Source organism: Heptranchias perlo, chromosome 4 (genome assembly GCF_035084215.1).
Source record: "Heptranchias perlo isolate sHepPer1 chromosome 4, sHepPer1.hap1, whole genome shotgun sequence".
Lineage (NCBI taxonomy): Eukaryota > Metazoa > Chordata > Chondrichthyes > Hexanchiformes > Hexanchidae > Heptranchias > Heptranchias perlo.
This window is the reverse complement of record NC_090328.1, coordinates 30,592,486-30,614,662: the sequence shown is the minus strand read 5'-3', so window position 1 is coordinate 30,614,662 and position 22,177 is coordinate 30,592,486. Positions and strand designations below refer to the sequence as shown.

The 22,177-nt window shown below is 39.9% G+C and overlaps 1 protein-coding gene across 1 annotated transcript in view; it reads left to right on the top strand.

The window, feature by feature from the left end:
* Window positions 1-6,102: 6,102 nt before the first annotated feature.
* The window catches only part of LOC137320823 (ankyrin repeat and death domain-containing protein 1B-like), a 79,329-nt gene continuing 63,254 nt past the window's right edge, over window positions 6,103-22,177 (top strand). Inside the window, exons 1-7 of the mRNA XM_067982697.1 lie at window positions 6,103-6,334; window positions 15,620-15,723; window positions 16,296-16,394; window positions 17,396-17,494; window positions 18,965-19,066; window positions 20,870-20,968; window positions 21,735-21,833. Of these exons, the coding sequence (XP_067838798.1) occupies window positions 6,268-6,334; window positions 15,620-15,723; window positions 16,296-16,394; window positions 17,396-17,494; window positions 18,965-19,066; window positions 20,870-20,968; window positions 21,735-21,833 (669 nt within the window). The 5' untranslated portion in view covers window positions 6,103-6,267. The remainder of the gene's footprint in view (window positions 6,335-15,619; window positions 15,724-16,295; window positions 16,395-17,395; window positions 17,495-18,964; window positions 19,067-20,869; window positions 20,969-21,734; window positions 21,834-22,177) is intronic.

Sequence of the window (22,177 nt, the reverse complement as noted above, 5' to 3'; positions counted from 1 at the left end):
CCTGCTGCGCAACTTTCAGACGGCAAACCCGGAAACCACGCTAAAGATCATCAATTAAATCGTGTGGATAAACATAGGGATTTTTTTTCCGGGTTTCCCACGACCCCCCCCCCCCCCCCCCCGCCCCGCCCCCCCCCGCCCTGCTGACATCCCGCTGGTATATTAAAATCCATACCCAATATATTTATCTGCATTATCTGCTATTCCTTAGTTATCCTGTTTAATTGGTCTGGATCTGTTTAAGTGCTGTCTATCTCTGTTACATTTGTCACCTAGTCAAACTTTTTATAATATTTACATGCAGTAGTTTATTGTAAAACATTTATTTGTATACAGTAGGTATTGTACAGCACGGATATAAGCTCCTTTTATAAACAAATTATTTGTATAATTAATGCAGGTATGTGCATTAATGAACAGTCATAGTCATCTTTGGACTTGTGGGCCTTGATTGGCTGAAGAATGGCTTAAAAACCACTTCCAAGGCCCAATCAGTGGCCAATTTTGTTTAATATAGATTGAACCTCCAAATTAGATGGTGGACCCAGGAGACAGAGGGGAAATATGTAAATAAAGTATTATAAACTTAAACAAAATTATTAGTAACTGAGTATTAGAGATATTGGTATTAGATATAAAGAAAAATGTAAATATATAAAAATAAAAGATGTGCAGAAAAGGGAAAAAGTGAAGACCAGGCAAGCAGAAATGAAAAGTGTTTTAATTCTTCTAACTGTTTAACAGTGTGACACTAATATTCTGGTAAACGCTGCTGGCATACAACAACAACAACAACAACAACAACTACTCGCATTTATAAAGCGCCTTTAACGTAGTAAAATGTCCCAAGTCGCTTCATAGGAGCGATTATGAAACAAAATTTGACACCGAGCCACATAAGGAGATATTCGGACAGGTGACCTAATGCTTGGTCAAAGAGGTAGGTTTTAAGGAGCATCTTAAAGGAAGAGAGAGAGATAGAAAGGCGGAGAAGTTTAGGGAGGGAATTCCAGAGCTTTGAGCCTATGCAGCGGCTGACATTGGTGAAGCGAACAAGATCGGGGATGCGTAAGAGGCCAGAATTGGAGGAGCACAGAGATCTCTGAGGGTTGTAAGGTTGGAGGAGATTACAGAGATAGGGAGGGGCGAGGCCATGGAGTGGTTTAAAATTGAGGCATTCCCGGACCGGGAGCCAATGTAGGTCAGCGAGCACAGGGGCGATAGGTGAATGGGACTTGGTGCGAGATAGGATACGGGCAGCAGAGTTTTGGATGAGCTCAAGTTTACGGAGCGTGCACGGTGCATTGGAAGAGAAAGGAGTAGGTAGCCTCTCAAGTGAAGAATTCATCAGGAGGGTGGATTAGAGGGAAAATGGATTAAAATTGTGGGGATAAGGCAAAAGAACTAAAATCCTAACATAAAAGCAAAACTGACCCCTCATTTATCATGTATTAATCTTTCTGGTGAATAGTCCATGAGATTTTATGCAGAAACATGGGACCTAAAGCTAATTGCTTTAGCTTGAAGGTTATCTTTTTTATTGACTTTTCTTAAGCGTACATTCACACATTTTATGAAGCGCTGATACATTTTGCTTGCATTGTGATTGTAGGAGGAGCATATTGATAGATTCAGGTTTGTTGGCATGACTGTGCTTGCACCTGGAACAACATGGGTCTAGGGATTGAGGCAACTTGTTTGCTTTCTGGGGATTAGTTACGCCTGGGTTTTGGTAAATGTGTTGTATGATCTTGAGTTGTCCTTTGTGCATTTTGTTACAGGTGATATTGACGATTTGTCTCCATTCCTCTTCCCTTAAGAGATGGTCTCAGACTTGTTCCCAGGCATCACTCAGGTTTTCTGTCCTATCTTTGGTTATGAAGGTGAACATATTGCAAAGGATAGAAATGTACCTGCAGGTGAATGTTAGAGAGCAGAGGATGCATTGGAGAGGATTGGCTCATGCTGAAGTGTGCTCAACACCACAGGTTTCTGGAAGTAGTGCCACATCTGGAGATAGCATCATTAGTCCTGCTGAGGGAGGTAAAATTTATCAGCTATGCTGGAAGTGAATGATCTGACAGTTGTGTAGAAGTTGGCCTAATCTAGGTGATCCCTTTCTTATGCCAGGCTTCACCTTAGGTGAGCTCTCCTGGGAGCTCCTTGTTGCACCAGCATAGGGAGAAGGATGATAGACTCTGCGGAATCTTCAGGGAAGTGCACACCAGACTCCAGACTGAAATGGTTACAGTGAGAATGAGGGTCACAGTGGCTCCCTGTTAGACTATTCAGAGGGTCTATGAATGACCCCTGTGCCAGAGGATTGGTAGGGACGTGCTGACCATTCCCAGCCATGGGTTTTGTTGGGTGGCCAGGGACCAGGCCAAAATCACTTGGATCTGGGCTGCCCAGTCAAACGGTTTGAAGTTTGGAAGGCTGAGTACCCCCCCACCCCTCCTCACCTACTCTTATTTTGAAAGCTGGAAGTGCTGTTACCCCCTTACCAGTGTTGTAATGCAGGGGAGTCTAAGCTTTTTATTTTGATGGACCATGCAAGTGTGTGCCATGGACCCTCAGGAACCAAATATAACATGTTCCATTAATTTGCATTTATTGCAAGTTGCTGATACTAATAGATCTTGGTGTTCTGATTTAGGATTTATCCACCAACAACAGCACCTAGGACAGCCCTTTCCAAATAGCCCCACAAAATTAAAACTGGACAAACCAGCCAGTAAGAAATATAAAATGGGCTGAATTGCCAGGCTTGGAGGGCAGCAGGATGGTTACCCCTGTAGGGAATTAGTACTGGGATCATTGTTGTTCACAATTTACATTAACGGTTTGGATTCGGGAATCGGAAGTACGATCTCAAAATTTGTGGACGAGGGTTGTACAAAGAAAAAATGCGGCAAAATGCAAGAAGACATTAATAAATTTGCAGATTGGGCATGTAATTGGCAAATGAATTTCAATATAGATATGTGTGAGATGATGCATTTTGGTAGGAAGAATAAGACGGCCACATAATGCTTGGATAATAAGAGTCTAAACAGGGGAGGGGAGCAAAGGGATCTAGGGGTACTGATCGCTGTTCCCTCTAAGCTGCGTGTGTACGCGGCTGCGCAGCAGTTTGTTATGTGCTGCACACATGATCATTCCGTCCGCGCACCAAACCAGTGCTCTCTGGCGGAGACGCTGCTGAGATGACGTCAGCTACCAATCACTTTGCGGCAAGGGCGGGAGTTAAAGTTAGGTTGGACCGGAGCGTTGTGCTGCGGATGTCAGCGTCTAGTGAGGGTCAGTGGTACAGCTGCTCAGAGACCGTTCTCCACAAATAGTATACTGTCCGATGGATGGATATATATATATATATATATATATATATATACATTGGACAAATAGTGTAAATGCATATATATGTAAAATATATTAAAGAAATAGTGTAACAGTATATGTACGTTGAAGAAATGATGTAAAAGTTTATATTATATAAAAATATATACTAATTGGATAAAGTGTAAAAGTTTATATACATTTATATATATTGGATAAATAGTGGAAACATTTATATGTATATATTCATTCATTGGACAAATAGTGTAAAAGTTTATTTGTTTACATATACATTTCCATCCCTTCACGACATAACTGATTTGAGTTTCCAATCAGAAAACTTCAGCACACGAGGATTCAATAAAGATTCAGTGAGGAAATGCATTCAATTAAATGAAAGCTTTTCCCCTCCAGTGCGAATTGTGGAGAATTGTTACTTTAGTCTAAAGACAAACATATTTAAGGCATTGGTAGCAAATAACATTTGAGGGAGTCTACGATTAGTACAATTAACAGTTTTTGTCACCATCCTATTCGACGTTAGCTTCTGAAGTAAACTACAAATGAACCCAAATTACCTGGCATAGTGTAATAATCGTTTAGCAATTTCCATATTTCATATTTACAAATTAAGTAATTCTGACACAGATCATGAATAATACTGTTATTAATTTACTGTTATTAATTGTAGAAAGATCCTTCTACAATTGTGCTAAAATATACTTTTCAATCACATTGGTACATTGTAATCAAAGCAATGAAGTTGATTTAAATTGTTTTATACAACTGCTATCCAAAAACCCTCAGTTGCCCCAAGGATTGTCTCTTTTTATCTTTGTCCGTTGCCTCCCTCAGTTCAGGTTCTTCATGACCAAACTGCTCCCTGCCTTAAATAGAGGTAGCCAAAACTAATGAGACCTGCAAGATGTACAATTATAATGCAATAATTTTTAAAAATCTGCTAAGGATTCAATGGGCGGGGGGGGGGGGGGGAGCATTAATTAAACTGTTCCCTATCCCCAAATTCACACTGACTGATCTGACAGCTGTGTTGTATTTCTGACTCAATTTAAAAATTCTGATTGCACACAATTTATTTCTGTTTGAATAAGAACATAAGAATATAAGAAATAGGAGCAGGAGTAGGCCATATGGCCCCTCGAGTCTGCTCCACCATTCAATAAGATCATGGCTGATCTTTAAGCTGATTCAACAAAAAGCTGATTGGAATCGTTCCCATCACATAATTTTTAATAAGATTTAATGAGACTGGTCTGCTCAATCCTAGTGCAATGTAAGAAACTCGTTCCATAAATTATATAAATTTATCAGCCAATATAATATTAAATTGTTACAACTATCCCTTATTTTGCACATTTGTTCTGTTTGTTATATATCCTGAATAATGTATTCTAAAAAGATGTTCTATTCAAAGTTGTGATTTTTTTTACAGCCTTTATGTCAGTGCACAAACCCAAATTCATTCTGCACATGGCCGAAAAAAATTCAAGGGAACATTGGCTCAGATACACAAATCACTAAAAATAGCGACACAGGTTAATAAGGCCATAAAAAAGCCAAACCAATGACCAGGATTCATTTCTAGAGGGTTAGAATTGAAAAGTAAAGAAGTTATGTTAAACTTGTATAGAACTTTGGTCAGGTCACACTTGGAGTATTGGTCTCCATATTATAGAAAGGATGTATAGGCATTGGAGTAGGTGCAAAAAAGATTCACAAGGATGATACCAGAACTTAGAGGATATCCTTTATCAGGAAAGGCTCAACAGGCTGGGGCTCTGAGGGGGACCTGATAGAGGTCTTAAAGATGATAGGGTTTGGTAGGATTGACGTAGAGAAAATGTTCCACTTATGGGGGAAGTCCAAAACTAGAGGTCATAAATATAAAATAGTCGCTAATAAATCCAATAGGTAATACAGGAGAAACTTCTTTACCCAAAGATTGGTAAGAATATGGAACGCGCTACCACGAGGAGTGGTTGAGACAAATAGCATAGATACATTTAAGGGTAAACTAGATAAGCACATGGGGGGCGTGGGGGTGAAAGAAATAGAAGGATATCCTGATAGGGTGAGGTGAAGTAGGGAGGGAGGAGGCTCGTGTGGCGCACGAATGCTGGCATAGACCAGTCAGGGCGAATGGCCTGTTTCTGTGCTGTAGTTTCCATGTAACTTAATGAATGTACTTATCTCAGCTCTTGTATGTAGTAATTACCAGACTGCAGGGATTGGACTAAAATCACCGACCTTAGTATGTAACTCTGTGTATATATTTTCGAGAAAAGATGGTGCTGTATTTGTGATCATTGTATCCACTCCTGTCCTATTAACGTTTTATTTGAATTGATGGGTAAAATGACGAGTGTGATGTTTGTTTCTCTCTTGCAAGAGACACGGAACGGAGAAAATCCGTTGATTTACAGTACTAAAGGCTGACTTTTGTTACAGTAACTGACGAACCATCCCCACCTAATTACCAATGCCCTTGAAAAGCGGACGAGAGATCACGAAGAAGCGAAAGTACCGCCACGGTGATGGGAACACCCCCCTTAACAAGGCCAAGTAAAGGGCCAAACTGACGTGATCAGCCGCACCCACTGGACTGGGCTTTCCTGTTCCTTCAAAACAATTCACCTGAAAGAACAGGTTTCACGCTTGATGTTATTTATGGTGAGGCTGCGATCCGACCAGAACGAAAACCCTCATCGGCTCTTGGTCTTTGCTAATGGGATAAGGGATCACCCTGAGCACCTCTTAAAACAAAATCTTTGAGAAGGCTACGTTTCTTTTTTGAATATATTTTTTTCCGGGTAGTGTATTTTTTAAAGAAAAACATTTCTGTAAAGCGTTCAGGATTATACGTCGAAACACAACTGTTCCTTTTGGATTGCGCGATTTCAAGTTGGAAGCATGAAAGAACTGGTCGAGAGTATCATCAAGGGTCCCCCAAGGGATGGGTCGTCCCAAATGGAGATCCGTGAGTAGAGATCAAAGCGGGTGTCCCGGAGGTATAGTAGGGATTGTGACAGTACAGGGGCTACTGCAGCATTGAGAGGTCCATACAGATATGTATTCAGCATTTTAGCATAGCTGAAGTTATATTGACCTGCAACACACAATCACATGTTTAAAGAAAGAACTTGCATTTATATAGTGCCTTTCACGACCTCAGGACGACCCAAAGCACATTACAGTACTTTGAAAGCGTAGTCACTGTTGTAGGAAACACAACAGCCAATTTGCTCACAGCAAGGTCCTACAAACAGCAATGAGATGATGACCAGATCATTTGTTTTAAATGTTTGCTGAGGGATAAATGTTGGCCAAGACACCAGGAGAACTCCCTTGCTCTTCTTCAGATAGTGCCATGGGATCTTTTACACCCACTGAGAGGGCAGATAGGGCTTCAGTTTAATGTCTCATCCAAAAAATGGCACATCCAGCAGTGCAACACTCCCTCAGTACTGCACTGAAGTGTCAGCCTAGATTTTGTGCTTAAGTCTCTGGAGTGGGGCTGAATCCACAACCTTCCTGACTCAGGCGACTGTGCTACCACTGAGCCAAGGCTGACAGATAATGCATATTATGCATAGGGCTACCATTTAAGGGAGTTTTATTGTGTGAGATTCCAGTAACTTTACCAGTGTTTTGGGATTTGAATCCTGAGGTTCTGTCTATTTTTCTCTGAAAACTAATTTGGTGGCCTTGATAATGAACACCATTAGGGATGATCTAATCCTGAACCATTGAAACTGACGCACTGATTTGGTCAGCCATACACAGTTAAACTCCCATTCTGATCAATTATTGTTAAAACCGAATTTTGACTTGTGATACTTAGTTTACGTCACCTTAGTATAAGATAACATGAAATGAGAAAAGTACATTGAGCCACTTATTCTTATATACTATGACAATTTTTACTGCTACCACTGGAGGGAACTACTTACAAGAATTTAGAATTTTTCTATGATCTGCAATTGTAGTTGAGTGATATATCAAAATATCAATCCAACATTGGAATTAGGAATATAGGAACAAGAATAGGCCATTCGGTCCCTTGAGCCTGTTCTGCCATTCAATTAGATCATGGCTAATCTGTACCTCAACCCCATTTACCCACCTTTACTCCATATCCCTTGATACCCTTACCCTTACCTAACAAAAATGTATCGATCTCAGTCTTGAAAGCTTCAATTGACCCAGCACCCACAGCCTATAGATTCATAAACCTATATTTAAAATTATAAATGATTTACAGTTGACATTATGGTCACAACAGGATTGGAGCTATTCAGTTGCCTTGAATTTTTGATCTGTTTATAAAGATAAATCCATATAATCGTTAATTCCTTTCAAAACTAGATTTTCATCCAATTATTTCTTAAGGCTGTTATTTGATATCGGATTAACCAGCTTTAGTGGGAGTCCATTCCATCTGATGGAAGCTACTTCGTCAATTATTTACACCATACTCATACTGTGCGGCTGTATTGGAAAGTAGCCCTGAGCATACAGAGTTTCTTCATGCTGATGGTGAAACTGCTCCATTTATAATAATATTCAATTAATGTTGCACTTCACTCTTCAATTTTTGGTGATTCCACACTTATTTTTAAAACTTATTTTTCACTTATAATTCCACATTTGACACTTCAGTAGTCTGTGTTGGATCTATTGTTACTCTTAATCCTCAGCCTCTTCATCTCCAGGTGTGATTAATGAGGGAATTACCCAATCATCTCCATTTTGGCCGGGAATAGTGGTGTCACTAAATACAGCCATGGGTGGAACTAAAGAGTAGCCTTTTGTTTTCAATTCTCATATTTTTTTAAGAAAAAAAGACTGGGATGACTCACAGGATAAATTTTTGTACTTAAGGAACATAAAATTCAGACTTCTGTGAATAAATTATTATGCTGGCATATGATTTGCACTGACAACTTATCAGACTTTACTGCAACAAAATATTTGCTGAAGAGAACAGAGGTGGTAACACTGTGCTTTCACTTTCAGAGCCTGAGTGAGAGTGAATACAGAGCAGCCTCACCCTCACACTGACAGCACATGAAATGCTTTCTCCTCAATCTTCACTTCTCTCCTTACTCTGCTCTATTTGATGCAAAAGTTCTGGTTGAGAATTTGTTAAAAATACACAAGGTTTACAGTTCACACTAAAAGCCACTCAGTCCTTCACACTTAAAGCCTCTAATCAGCCTTGTTTTAAAACTTATTCTGAATACTTACCAAATTAGAAATGCAGCATAACAACATAGCAGCAAATAATAAAACCGTCAACTCCCAACCAATGTTGGAATGGCAGGCTGCTGTTCAGTATATGTGGGGTTGATTGTATTAAATTTAAGGTAGGATAGAAAACAATGCCAGTTATTGCTGAAGCAAATCACACACAATGTTTAACAGAAGTCTTGAGTTTTCTTGGGTTATTTGAAAGACACAAAAGCAGTCGTTGCTGAAGCAAAATAAAATGTTAGACTGTTAACTAAGCATTCTAACAGTTAAATACTGTGTTTACTCATACTTAGTGTCAAACATCTTTGCTAATTTTTCCCGGTGATTTCTGTTTATTGACTGTGATAGACCTTGGATGGATAGCATTTTCCCATCATTGCAATTTCTGTTGAGATGAGAAACAGTAAAAGTATATGAAGATTTTTATCAAAAATGATTATAAAATACATATGAAATATTGTATATTGTAACTTTACTAATATATGCAGCAGTTTAACTGTAAGCAGTATGGACAAACTGCAGGTAATCGTGCAGAGGAAAGATTGGATAGACTGGGGTTGTTTTGTTTGGAACTGAGGCGGCTGAGGGGAGATTTAATTGAGGTGTATAAAATTATGAGGGGCCTAGATAGAGTGGATAGGAAGGACCTATTTCCTTTAGTAGAGTGGTCACTAACCAGGGGGCATAGATTTAAAGTAATTGGTAGAAGGATTAGAGGGGAGTTGAGAAGAAATGTTTTCATCTAGAGGGTGGTGGGTGTCTGGAACTCACTTCCTGAAAGGGTGGTAGAGACAGAAACCCTCATCGCATTTAAAAAGTACTTGGACACGTACTTGATGTACCGTAACCTACAAGGCTACGGACCAAGAGCTGGTAAGTGGGATTAGGCTGGATAGCTCTTTTTCAGCCGGCACAGACACAATGGGCTGAATGGCCTCCTTCTGTGCTGTAAATTTCTATGATTCTGTGAATTCAGAAAGATTTGTTTAGTAAAGGGATACTTTAACACTGGTGAGTGCATTGTTTCCTGAGCTTCCTGGTCCTGCCTAAGAGCTGAGTAAATGCAGCTGAACACGGAACGAGTCTTAGCCACAGCGCTGCAATTACAGAACGCAAGTACAGATTGATTAATTCATGGTATACAAGTGAAAATGCAGTTTACAGGTTTGAGAAAAACAAATCCTATATATGTGTTCTAAAGCTTGTCAGTAAATTAACTGCCAGCACTTTAATTCAAGACCAGAGACTCAGTGGTGGTTGGTTGGAGTAGGGTTCTCAAAAGTTTAGTTTTAGCCTGGACTATCTGTTTTTTGAGTGGATCCACTCACTCAACTTGGTGTGGTGAAAAGCTGATTAAAATCTGTCCTTTTTACTCCCTGAAGGGTGGTTTACACATCACATGCTCCATTACCAACTAAATGCACACTGTCTCCCACAACAGACACTGGGATAGCCAAGGAGAGTGAGCACAGCCTTACAGCACCCTTCCATCCATCTGCTGCACTCATATTTATTCTTAGCTGTTTATGGCTCATGTTTTCTTATTCATGCCTCAGCCATTCAATGCAAATTTCTCACAGTTTCAAACAGTAAGCATTCTCCAGGTGTTCCATATTTTTAAAGGAGCGACATACTAATACTACAGAAGAAATTAACGTCAGAAAGTGACTTTCAACCAGAGGCACCACCAGTGTCAAGTCCCTCACCATAAACATCCTACGTTTTGTGAGCCTGCTGTAAAGCAGTTTCATGTACTTATCCTTTTAAAGTTTTTGCATCATTCCTTCTATTTTTAATATCTTTCTCTATCCAAGATTGCAGAGCTGGTAGGTTCTGAATTCAGGCCCACAGACGCTTGGATCATTAGGTCTGCTGATGCTGCATGAGATCCTCAGGCCAAATTATGAGTACCTTCTCTGTAACATGCCCCTTATTATGAAATACTTGGTGTAAGATTCCTGAAGGGCTTATTATAGTGTTTAGTGGTTAAGTGGTATTTATCTCTCCCTGTACAATGGCTTGTATGCAGTATCATGTGACAAACTGATCTTCTGAGACACATCTATTTTGAAACCAGTAAGGCTAATGATATGTACTTTTATAAATGATTGAAAAGTTCTAGTAAATTAGTGCAATCAAGAAATCAACGGGAACACCAGAAATACAATGACTGCATTCTGTAAACCACAAACTTCTTAGCATACAATGTGTTGTTTCTTTCCACCATCCATTACTTGCACAGCACTCACTTACATAATTAAAAAAGTGTTCGCAAACCGTGAGCTGTAATGGAACATTGATTCTCAGTGTTCCTGTCTGTTGCGTCAATGTCTAAATGAACACTCAGAATGTCATTCCTTTCTCCGCAGATGATGAATATTGTTGTGGACGGGTTTTATTATATTCTCTTTGGCTGCAGGCTTGTAAATGGGGCGTAAGTTTATTAAATGCAGAGAATGTCAAAAGTTGTTTCATAATTACAGTTTTACGTTGATCTAAAATTGTCTAATAAAATCTGGCATGTTATTATTAGTTCTTTGAGAGCAAACAGCTTAAGATTGTGTTTGGTGACACACAGCTAAAGCATTTGGTTCAAATCATGATGGAAGTTATAATTTTATGGAGGTAGTGGAGCTGACTGATTCAGAAAGAAATCCCAGTTGTTGTATTTTACTTAAGGAACTGGATCTTAAATCACTTTCAGATTCATTCTGCTTCCTAAATGCAGTATAAGCAAGGTTACCACAGGTACTTGTGGTAACTTTTCTCTTTGAATTTTCTGCCCATTTCTTCCTTCCTTTCCCAAGATGGTAGCAGATGTTGGAGTACGATTCCATGAATTCTATTAGGCTTCTGGTATCTCTGGTGTAGTGTCCATTCTACACGTATGTGCCTAGACAGTGAGTGGTGGCAGCCTATTTGACTGCAGTCGGCATTGGGGCCGAGCCTGATCGCATCTTCACCTGACACCCACACAGATGCACTTTCTTTCCCTAAACCAGGGGCAATGAGGCCAATTATGCAGTTGTTTTGTTTGACATGACTATCTTTGCTTCTACCCTGAGGATAGAAGTCTGGAAGTCCCGTCACTTGCTGCAGTATACCCTGGATCCGAAATATCCTCATCAATGTTCACTTAGGATGATCCACATGCAATTCTGGTCAAGTGTGCACTTTTGTAAATGCTCTCAAACTGGTTGAAATCCAGTTCCCAACTATTAATATCTCTTCCTTTTGGCCACATTATAACTGCCAACTGTATTGAATGCATTGATGATATACTGATGCATTGCTACAACTCCATGTTACAAGATGAATGCTGGGACAATATTCTTCTGTATTGCTAAATGTGAAAATATTCTAGCAGAACCACCATATTGGCTCAAATGCCAGAACTTATTTTTTGTCAAGTTTGGAGAATCTGTAATGAGTCCACAAAAACCTAAGAAAACATGGAATGAGAAAAAATTATTAAACCCTAACAGCTAGTTGCCCGCAATAGGTGTGTATAGTTCTTCCTAACATGGTTCCTACCTAATTTATTTATTTCCTGAGGGATGTGAGGATAAAACTCTTAACAACGTTTCTTGGGCCCAGTGAAGGAACCATCATGTTCTCTAGTGATTTGATTATCTCTGTCTATATTTACCCTTGACCTCATTAGCGTCATTCCATTATTAAACAAGCAGTTTTTCTAAAATAAATTCAAATCGTTCTGAATCTATAGTACAAATAGGGTATAACACTATGTTTTAATGGACAGACAGCCTGTAGCATGCTGTAAAAGTTATTTAAATTAAAGCAATAAAGTGTTCAAATAATCTTAAGTGAAATGCAAGTTGGAACTTTACAGGAAAAATTGTTATTTATCATTGTATGTGAGAAGATTGAAGTCTGAATTGTTGGGGATCGTCTGTTCTGATAGGCTTCAGCAGATGATACATTGCATATCTATCTGAGGATAAATGACTGTAGAAAATTAGAGAGAGAGTCTGGCAACAGTGGCTTGAGATTTTTGTTTTGTTTTTCTAATGCTATAAGTTGAACACGTTTGTTGGTTTTGGAAAGATATACCGTGAAATTATCATATTTGTAAAGGGCAATTAGCTGATTAAATAAACCAGTTGAAATATTTTTCTACCACCAATTGATGTCCTGTGGCATTGTCCACTGATAGTCTAGGCTTTGTAGAACTATTGTGATGATTGGCTTCTAAACTGGTCTGTCTCTTTAAGGCCACTCACTGTTCAGATACACCTTAGAGTCATAGAGTCATAGAGTTATACAGCACGGATAGAGGCCCTTCGGCCCATCGTGTCCGCGCCGGCCATCAGCCCTGTCTACTCTAATCCCATATTCCAGCATTTGGTCCGTAGCCTTGTATGCTATGGCATTTCAAGTGCTCATCCAAATGCTTCTTGAATGTTGTGAGGGTTCCTGCCTCCACAACCCTTTCAGGCAGTGAGTTCCAGACTCCAACCACCCTCTGGGTGAAAAAGTTCTTTCTCAAATCCCCTCTAAACCTCCCGCCTTTTACCTTGAATCTATGTCCCCTTGTTATAGAACCCTCAACGAAGGGAAAAAGCTCCTTAGTATCCATCCTATCTGTGCCCCTCATAATTTTGTACACCTCAATCATGTCCCCCCTCAGCCTCCTCTGCTCCAAGGAAAACAAACCCAATCTTCCCAGTCTCTCTTCATAGCTGAAGCGCTCCAGCCCTGGTAACATCCTGGTGAATCTCCTCTGCACCCTCTCCAAAGCGATCACATCCTTCCTGTAGTGTGGCGACCAGAACTGCACACAGTACTCCAGCTGTGGCCTAACCAGTGTTTTATACAGCTCCATCATAACCTCCTTGCTCTTATATTCTATGCCTCGGCTAATAAAGGCAAGTATCCCATATGCCTTCTTTACCACCTTATCTACCTGTTCCGCCACCTTCAGGGATCTGTGAACTTGCACACCAAGATCCCTCTGACCCTCTGTCTTGCCTAGGGTCCTCCCATTCATTGTGTATTCCCTTGCCTTGTTAGTCCCTCCAAAGTGCATCACCTCGCACTTTTCCGGGTTAAATTCCATTTGCCACTGTTCCGCCCATCTGACCAACCCATCTATATCGTCCTGCAGACTGAGGCTATCCTCCTCGCTATTTACCACCCTACCAATTTTTGTATCATCAGCGAACTTACTGATCATACCTTTTACATTCATATCCAAGTCATTAATGTAGACCACAAACAGCAAGGGACCCAGCACCGATCCCTGTGGTACCCCACTGGCCACAGGCTTCCAGTCACAAAAACAACCTTCGACCATCACCCTCTGCCTTCTGCCACTAAGCCAGTTTTGTATCCAAAGTGCCAAGGCACCCTGGATTCCATGGGCTCGTACCTTCTTGACCAGTCTCCTGTGGGGGACTTTATCGAAGGCCTTACTGAAATCCATGTATACCACATCCACTGCGTTACCCTCATCCACACGCCTAGTCACCCCCTCAAAAAATTCAATCAAATTAGTCAGACATGATCTTCCCTTGACAAAGCCATGTTGACTATCCCTGATTAATCCTTGCTTCTCCAAGTGGAGACTAATTTTGTCCAATAATTTTCCTACCACTGATGTTAGGCTCACTGGCCTGTAGTTCCCCGGTTTTTCCCTACTCCCCTTCTTGAATAATGGTATTACATTAGCGGTTCTCCAGTCCTCTGGCACATCCCCTGTGGCCAGAGAGGTTCTGAATATATGTGTCAGAGCCCCCGCAATCTCCTCCTTTGCCTCACACAGTAGCCTGGGATACATTTCGTCCGGGCCTGGGGATTTATCCATTTTTAGGCCTGCTAAAACCGCCAATACCTCCTCCCGCTCGATGTTAATATGTTCGAGTATATCACAGTCCCCCTGCCGTATTTCTATGTCTACATCGTCCTTCTCCATAGTGAAAACAGATGCAAAAAATTCATTTAGAACCCCTCCTACATCTGCCGGCTCCACACACAGATTGCCATTTTTGTCCCTAATGGGCCCTATTTTTTCCCTAGTCATCCTCTTACCCTTAATATACTTATAAAACATCTTAGGATTTTCCTTTATTTTGCTCGCCAGTGTTATTTCATGGCCCCTCCTTGATCTCCTAATTTCTTTTTTAAGTATCCCCCTGCACTTTTTGTACTCCTCTAGGGCTTCCTCCGTCTTTAGCCTTGTGGGGAACTGGTTTAAATAGACAAACCCTGAAGTCAATTATAGGTTAGTTGCTGTTGGAGTTTGACTCCTCTCCTTGCAGGGAGGCTGGGTCAGAAAAAAACAGCATACTTTTTAAAAGTTGGTCAGTTGTGATTTGTCGGTTTTTATACAAAGTGTGACATCTGAATTGTAACGTCTGAAGTGTGACTGACTTGTATAGATGGATGTGTTCAATTGTCAGCATGGCTCAGTTCACCTGAATTAGAAGGTTGTAGGTTCAAGTTCTGCCCCATTACTTGAGCACATAATCTAAACTAACATTTCAGTGCAATACAGAGAGAGTGCTGCATTGTCTGAGGTACTGTGTGTCGGATGAGGGTTGAAACTGAGGCCTTGCCTGCTGTGCAGGTGGATGTAAAGATTCCATGGCAATATTTGAAGAAGAATAGGGAGTTCTCCCAGTGTCCTGGCCAACATTCTTCCCTCGACCAATACTACAAAAAAACAACTAACTGGTCATTCATCTCTTTCACTGTTTGTAGGAGTTGTTATGCACAAATTGGCTGTCTCACTTGCCTACACAACAACTTTGTAGCCAATGACTCACTTCAAAAGTGAGTCATTGGCTACAAAGTACTTAGGGACAACCTGAGAATAGGAAAGGTGCTATATTAATGCAAGTTCTTTCTTTCAAATGCTGCTACAAATTATAAAGATGCAAAAATCTGTAAATGTAATTTTGTGATGTTTCATTTATGGTAAAACTTCGGCAGGCTTGTATTTAACAGAAGCTACTGATAACTGCTACTGTTTCTTTTTCCAATGCAGTGTTGCCAGCAGAGAAGGAATTCCATAATGCTGCTAAAAACAATGATGTAAATACTTTGACAAGATGCTTACAGCAGAATGTCCAGATTAACATTAGGACTGAAGTAAGTAATGTTAGTCTGCTACAGGATGATACATTATATGTAGCGGTGATTTTGCTATTATTTCATTTTTAACATGACTTCTGGATTCATAAAATTGTAAATAATCCTTTCATAAGAATCAGTTAAAATAGCAGACAGGGGAATGTAATATGAACCTGTTAAATGTTCGTCTACTATATTGCCAACAGTAATTTCTAACCTATAGAAAAGTTCCACTTTTGTTAAACAACTTAAACAGCAAGAACAGCTATCATTGAGACTGAGGCATATTTCCTCTCTTTTTTTCCCTTTGTTTCTCTATCTCTGTCTGTCTTTCAGAATTTTTCTGGCTGTCTCTCCAGCTGTTTCTGCCTCCTGCTCTCATTCTCTGGCTCTCTCTCTATCCCTCTCTCCTGCCCGCAGTTGATTTTTATAAAACCATTAATGTTTTAAAAAAAATCCATGGCAATGAGAAATGGGAGTCAGCAATATATTGAGACAAGAGCATTATGATAAGGATTTAACACACGCTACAGTACATATTTTTGTTAAATGAATTAGTTGTGTTTAACCCTGACTCTGTTTCTGAGCAGTTAGATCGCACCGCCTTACATTTTGCTGTTGCTAACATGAATGAAACTGCTGTTGCCTTTCTTCTCAACCACAATGCCATGGTGGACATTAAAGATAAGGTTTGTGAAACTCTTATTGCCAAATGATTGTAACACAATGTTTATATGTCTTCATGGTACAGTACATCATGACAAACTTGACTTTCAGATGTGATGGAGTAGCAGTGAAAACATTTTCGGGGGTGATTTTGACTTTGGGCGATAGTGTAAAACAGGCGGTGTCGGATCAGCCACCCGTTATACATCTCTCCTGATGTTCATTCACATTAACTTCAATAGAAATGGAAAGCAGGTTTATGTAGAGTACAGGGATTCAGCCAGAGTGTTTATTTGCTTATTTTACCCTCTAAGTATTAATCTGGAGTGAAATTAATGTGTTGCTTCAGTTTGATCCCTCATACACTTTACTTCATCATACATCAATAGAACAAATCCCATCGGACCTGAAGTGACTCCCATTTTCTTCTCTCTTAAGAGAATTGAAAAACTCCTCAATATAAAATTGTTTACAAACTGTTGTGCTAATGTGTAAATTATACTAATGTAGAGTCACAGTTCTTATCTACTGAACTTTAAAATTCATGGTGAAAGTGCTGGAGAATGAATGCTTCTTTTCTCTTGCTTCTGGATCCTTATATTGGGCAAAAAAAGCCTATACCGAACCATAAAGAATAAATGACTGTTCCTAATCTGACTGCACTGCCAATTTTAAGATAATTGGCAAAAGAACCAGAGGGAGATGAGGAGATGAGATGTTGTTGTAATGATCTGGAATGCACTGCCTGAAAAGGTGGTGGAAGCAGATTCAATAGTAACTTTTAAAAGGGAATTGGATAAATGCTTGAAATGGAAAAATTACAGGGCCATGGGGAAAGAGCAGGAGAGTGGGACTAATTGGATAGCTCTTCCAAAGAGCTGGCACAAACATGATGGGCCGAATGGTGTATGATTCTATGACAGTAACTACATTTTCCCTGAAATCAGTGGGGTCCAAAATGTGAAGGAGATTTGTAGAATGATAGCTTTGTTGCTGATGAAAATGTTTTCATTTTCCTTTGAAGCATGGCATGGATGCCTTTCTTCTTGCAGCCTGGTTTGGACACCTGAGAATTTTGAAGTTGTTGGTAGAAAAAGGTGTTGATCGAAAATCCACAAATCTGGTATGTATGGAGTTACCCAGTCACATGCTCAGAATGACAGGACAGGTATTGAGACACCTGAAGTGTCTATAATTTGGAACATGGTGTGGAACATATATAATACTTTTATTTCTCTTTTTCCTTCTTAATATAACAAGTGCAGCTATTGATCAGGTTCAGATAGGGCACAGGTAGGAATCTATGTCTTTTTGTCTATTCAAGGTGGTATCTAAAAATTGCACATTTCAATAAGGAACATCAGCCCAGTAGCAAGGCTGTAAGTTTTTATTCCTAAAGTGGTAAAGCTGTAACTTTTTGTTTATTCTATTGTTACATTCTTGCACATAGCAGCAAATTGGCAGAATGTTAAACTAGTCAATATTAGGAACTCTACTGTCTCAGAGCTCAGATTTAGTGCAGTGTTTGTCATAGATAGTAGTAACAGATTAGGTGTGAGTGTGGAACAACGGTATGGTATAACAGGATGTTCTTTTTGTTTCCCTATTTATTTTTATTTTTCCCCTTTTCTTTGGCCTGTTGTGAGGGAGATGACTTTTGTGGAGATACAAGGGTACCTGCAGCCTTTTGATATCCAAGTGGCCATTCTTTATTTGTTATCCTGCACAGTGGATGCCGATGGGATATTTGACTATGGAGGGCATCACAGCCAAGCCTGATCTTGTCTTCAGTTGATGTGAATCCATGTGCATTTCCTAGCAGGGTCACTGGATAGCAATTGGAAGAGGGAAACATTGCTAATTTTTCTCCTCACTTGGTTTCCCCACCCCTTTCCAGCTGCTTCCCAGGCTGAGATGGATTAACTTAAGTCTGGAAATCAACCTGGGACTTTCTGGTCAGTTTGGCTGTATGTTACAGCAGCTGGTGCTTTTACCCACTAGGTCAGCAGAGCACAAAAGAGAGGCTCTGATAGCTTACTCTTTTGCTTTATATAGTCATCAGATCTCACAAAATTTTGCTTTTTAAAAATGATACTTGTGATACTAACACAGGTAATGCAATGGCTTTGTCTCTGAAATAATTCTCACCTTCCATGCGGATGACAATAGCATTGCGAACAGATATCGATCTCAAAAAACAGTACACGGTGATGTCACTGGAATCACACATCAGTTTAGTGCCCATTTAAAATTTAAATTTAAATCTAACTCTTTTAGTTTTACTTTTGATTATTTACCTGACGTGCTAAGGACAGAATCCACAATGAGGATCTGTGGGGTGCAGTTTACATACCAGCATGGCACTGACCATAGCTTACAACATCATCTCGGATCAGCCCATTCATGGGCTATTAAGGGCTGATTTTAACGAATGCTCGCTGATTATAACACACTTGGAGGTTAGAAATTTTCTGATAGATGTTTTTCCAGATTGACAGTAATGGCTGATGTAAAATTTTGTGTTGTTGATATTTTACAATATTGGAATTGCCCATTGCTGAAGAAACCTAAATGAGCTTGTTTTTGTCTTTAGGAAGGAATGAATGCACTGCACTGTGCTGCTCAAAACAATCACATTTCAATTGTACAATATATAATTAAAGAACTACAGTTGGATTTGAACAAGCCCACAGAGGTATGTGAGTCACAACTAAACAAATGGTTCAGTTTTACCAAATCCTTTCAACACATAATTTACTAAAAATAAAACAGGGAAATCTCACACACAAATTGGTGGTTTTGATCTAACTCAATAGTTAGTGGTCTCGGCTTTCTGCCGTTCTCCGTGATTGGGTGAGACGTCCATCCACCTCCGAGATGTCTGCCGACCCTGGCCATATTTCCAGTCTTGGGTCATTTATATACGGCAGGCAGAGATTCTCACCAGTGTAGTGGTGGAAATGGTTCTGACTGGCCTTAGGGGCCTGCCTCAGTGGAATAAAAGGCAGCCGGCAAGCTGCCTGGTAAAATAATGTTTTTCTTGCCCTGAAAATTTGTACCTTTGGTGTTGGGGCCTGTGCAAGATAATGCTCCTAGACTTTTTGCCCTGAGGCCCCGCCTCTGCTAACCTCTGAACACTGGATTCCAAGGCATAATAAAGGGTGGTCCCTATGTCCAGCTTTCAAAGAGTGTATATGGTGGGAGAAAGGAGGGAGGTTATGTTTCCCTCATTTATATGTAGTTAACTGTCGCCTGCTCATATGTTGGCAGGTGTAGCCTGTCCTGATCATCTGCACACCCCCTCCCAAAACGATGGGGAGGTAGGGACACAGTGGAGTCGATTTCTGTCTCCGTCCATCCCAGATTCACAAAAAACAAAAATCAGAGGGCGGAGGCATTAAACCTAGGCCAGTGTATAGTGGTGGAGACTGTAATACAGTGAACTATTCGATAACTTCTTACAGAAAATAGACAACAAGTCAGTCAACATTCGAGAGAGAAAGATAGGTTAATGTTTTGGGTGGTACCCTTCATCAACTGAGATTGCCTAAATAAATTTTCACTTAGGATCCTTATAGTTGCCAGAGTGAGAAGACTTTCCTCCTTCAGTCTGGCCTGGACTGAGGTCCCAAAGGGCATTACACTAAGTTATATGGTTCCCCCTACATTATCATGTTTGTATTTAGAAATGAATATAGAACCAGTTAGGAATACTTCTTTTTTCATCTTTTAGCTTTGAATCCCTGAAATTTTGGTATTCTTGAAGTTGGAGACCAATACGGATAACTCAGGCCAGCAGAAAATGAGTGAAACTCCTTAACTGACAATGAACAAGGCTGCACACCTCTCAAACCCCAGTAGAGATCAGACATCTACCTACTCCCTTTCACTGCCAGATAACCTCCCAAGGATTAAAAAGATCAGTTTTGGTTTTTTTAATTACCCAGTGACACAGCATCTCAGTGATCCAATGCTAAGGATCATACTTTGGATCACTCATACAATAAGTTTACAATTTATTAAGTGGGACAATAAGTACTTCCCAATAGGGAAGGAGGAAATATTAATGGGACAGGTATGCTATCTGCTCTGAAGTAGATCAGATACCTACCTCTCATGGAAGGGAATACAATAATTCTGAAATGGGGGAAGATTATTTTTATCTTAAAGGATGAGAAACACATTGTGCACTAATTTATATTAAACTAGGTAGAGGGATATTCTGACCCCCTGCATTTGCACATTTACTTTTTATCTTAAGAAACCAAGTATCAACATGCCCAAAGCCAATGATTTCTGAACTGGGCCAAATTCACGTATTTGTGAATAAATCTGAATTGGCTAAATATGATTTTCAGCTTGGTCCTGTGCTCATTCCTAGAAACGAACACCCATTTGCTCCAAAAAGAACACCAACAAAAGATGAGGAGGCAGTTTTGACTGGGTTTGAATTTCTGACGTTTGATTGGGAGCTAACACACTCTGTTTTCATTTGCAGGAAGGTAAAAAGCCGTATCACTTGGCAGTTGAAAATGGACATCTTGAAATGGAAAAGGCACTGAGGGAGTTTGAGTATAACACGCAGGAGAAGGACAAGGTAATAGCATCTGAATGCTTTTCACTTACATGACCACCGTTCTCGTTGTTCAAATCTTCAGCATCCCTTAGTGTTTACCAGCAACTTTCATCCTTTCTTCTCCTCAATGATGGATTATCATTATCAACGAATCACGAATGATGGAGATCTCCCCCAAAGACTGAAAGCTCTAGATGTGCTTCTTACCGATCTTTGTGTAGCATCTGGGTAATTGTGTACTTCGAATACAGCAGAACTATGTTTACTGATATGGATTTTCAGTCTAGTTTACTTACAAATCAAAACGGAAAAGACTGGAAATACTCAACAGGTTCACTAGTATCTATAAACAGAAGAGCTTGGTTAATGTTTCAAATGTCAACCTTATGTCAGACATGATAAAGTGTCTACACCTGAAATGTCAATCTACTTCTCTTTATAGAAGCTGACAGATCTGCCATGTGTTTCCAGCACTTTTATTTTTACTTTAGATTTCCAGTAATTTCTTTTTCTCTCCAGTTTACCTTCACGTGGGCCAGGTCTTGTGTTTTGAATGTTAATAAGTTTTTTTTATTTAGAATCACAGAATCTTGCAGCACAGAAGGAGGCCATTCGGCCCATCATGCATGTGCCGGCTCTTTGAAAGAGCCATCCAATTAGTTCCACTAAATAAATCCTTCCTCATTGTATGGCAGCAGGCGGCCCATTTCTTTGCAGTATCTTTCATGGCTGAAGTGATTTTCCTGATTTCAAATAATGAAAAGAACCCATTGCTCTTATTGTGCAGGAAGGTAACATGGCCTTGCATCTTGCCGCGAGGAATGGTCACACGGCCGTACTGGAGGAGCTGCTGAGAGAATGCAATCAAATAGATGAGGGGAACGAGGTAAGTTATCGTTAGTGAGTTGTTAACTCGAAACCGTCAACAGAAAATATCTGTAAAAGTTCACTTAATGTTCATGTATCTTTCAAATGAAAGAAAAAATGGTTTGAAGAATGGCAGATTGCCTTTTTTGATACATCATTATTTTTTAAATAGTTTCAATGTTGTCCATGCTTGTCTCTGTCTTTTAAGCAAAAGGTTAACATAATTCTTGTACAGGACACACCTGGCAATGCTGATACTGATTTATTCAATGAACATGTATCATACAGACGCTGTATGCTATTTATAAAAAAATATATAGTATTTGAATGGGAGGTGTACTCCATTTATAACACATGCAATGG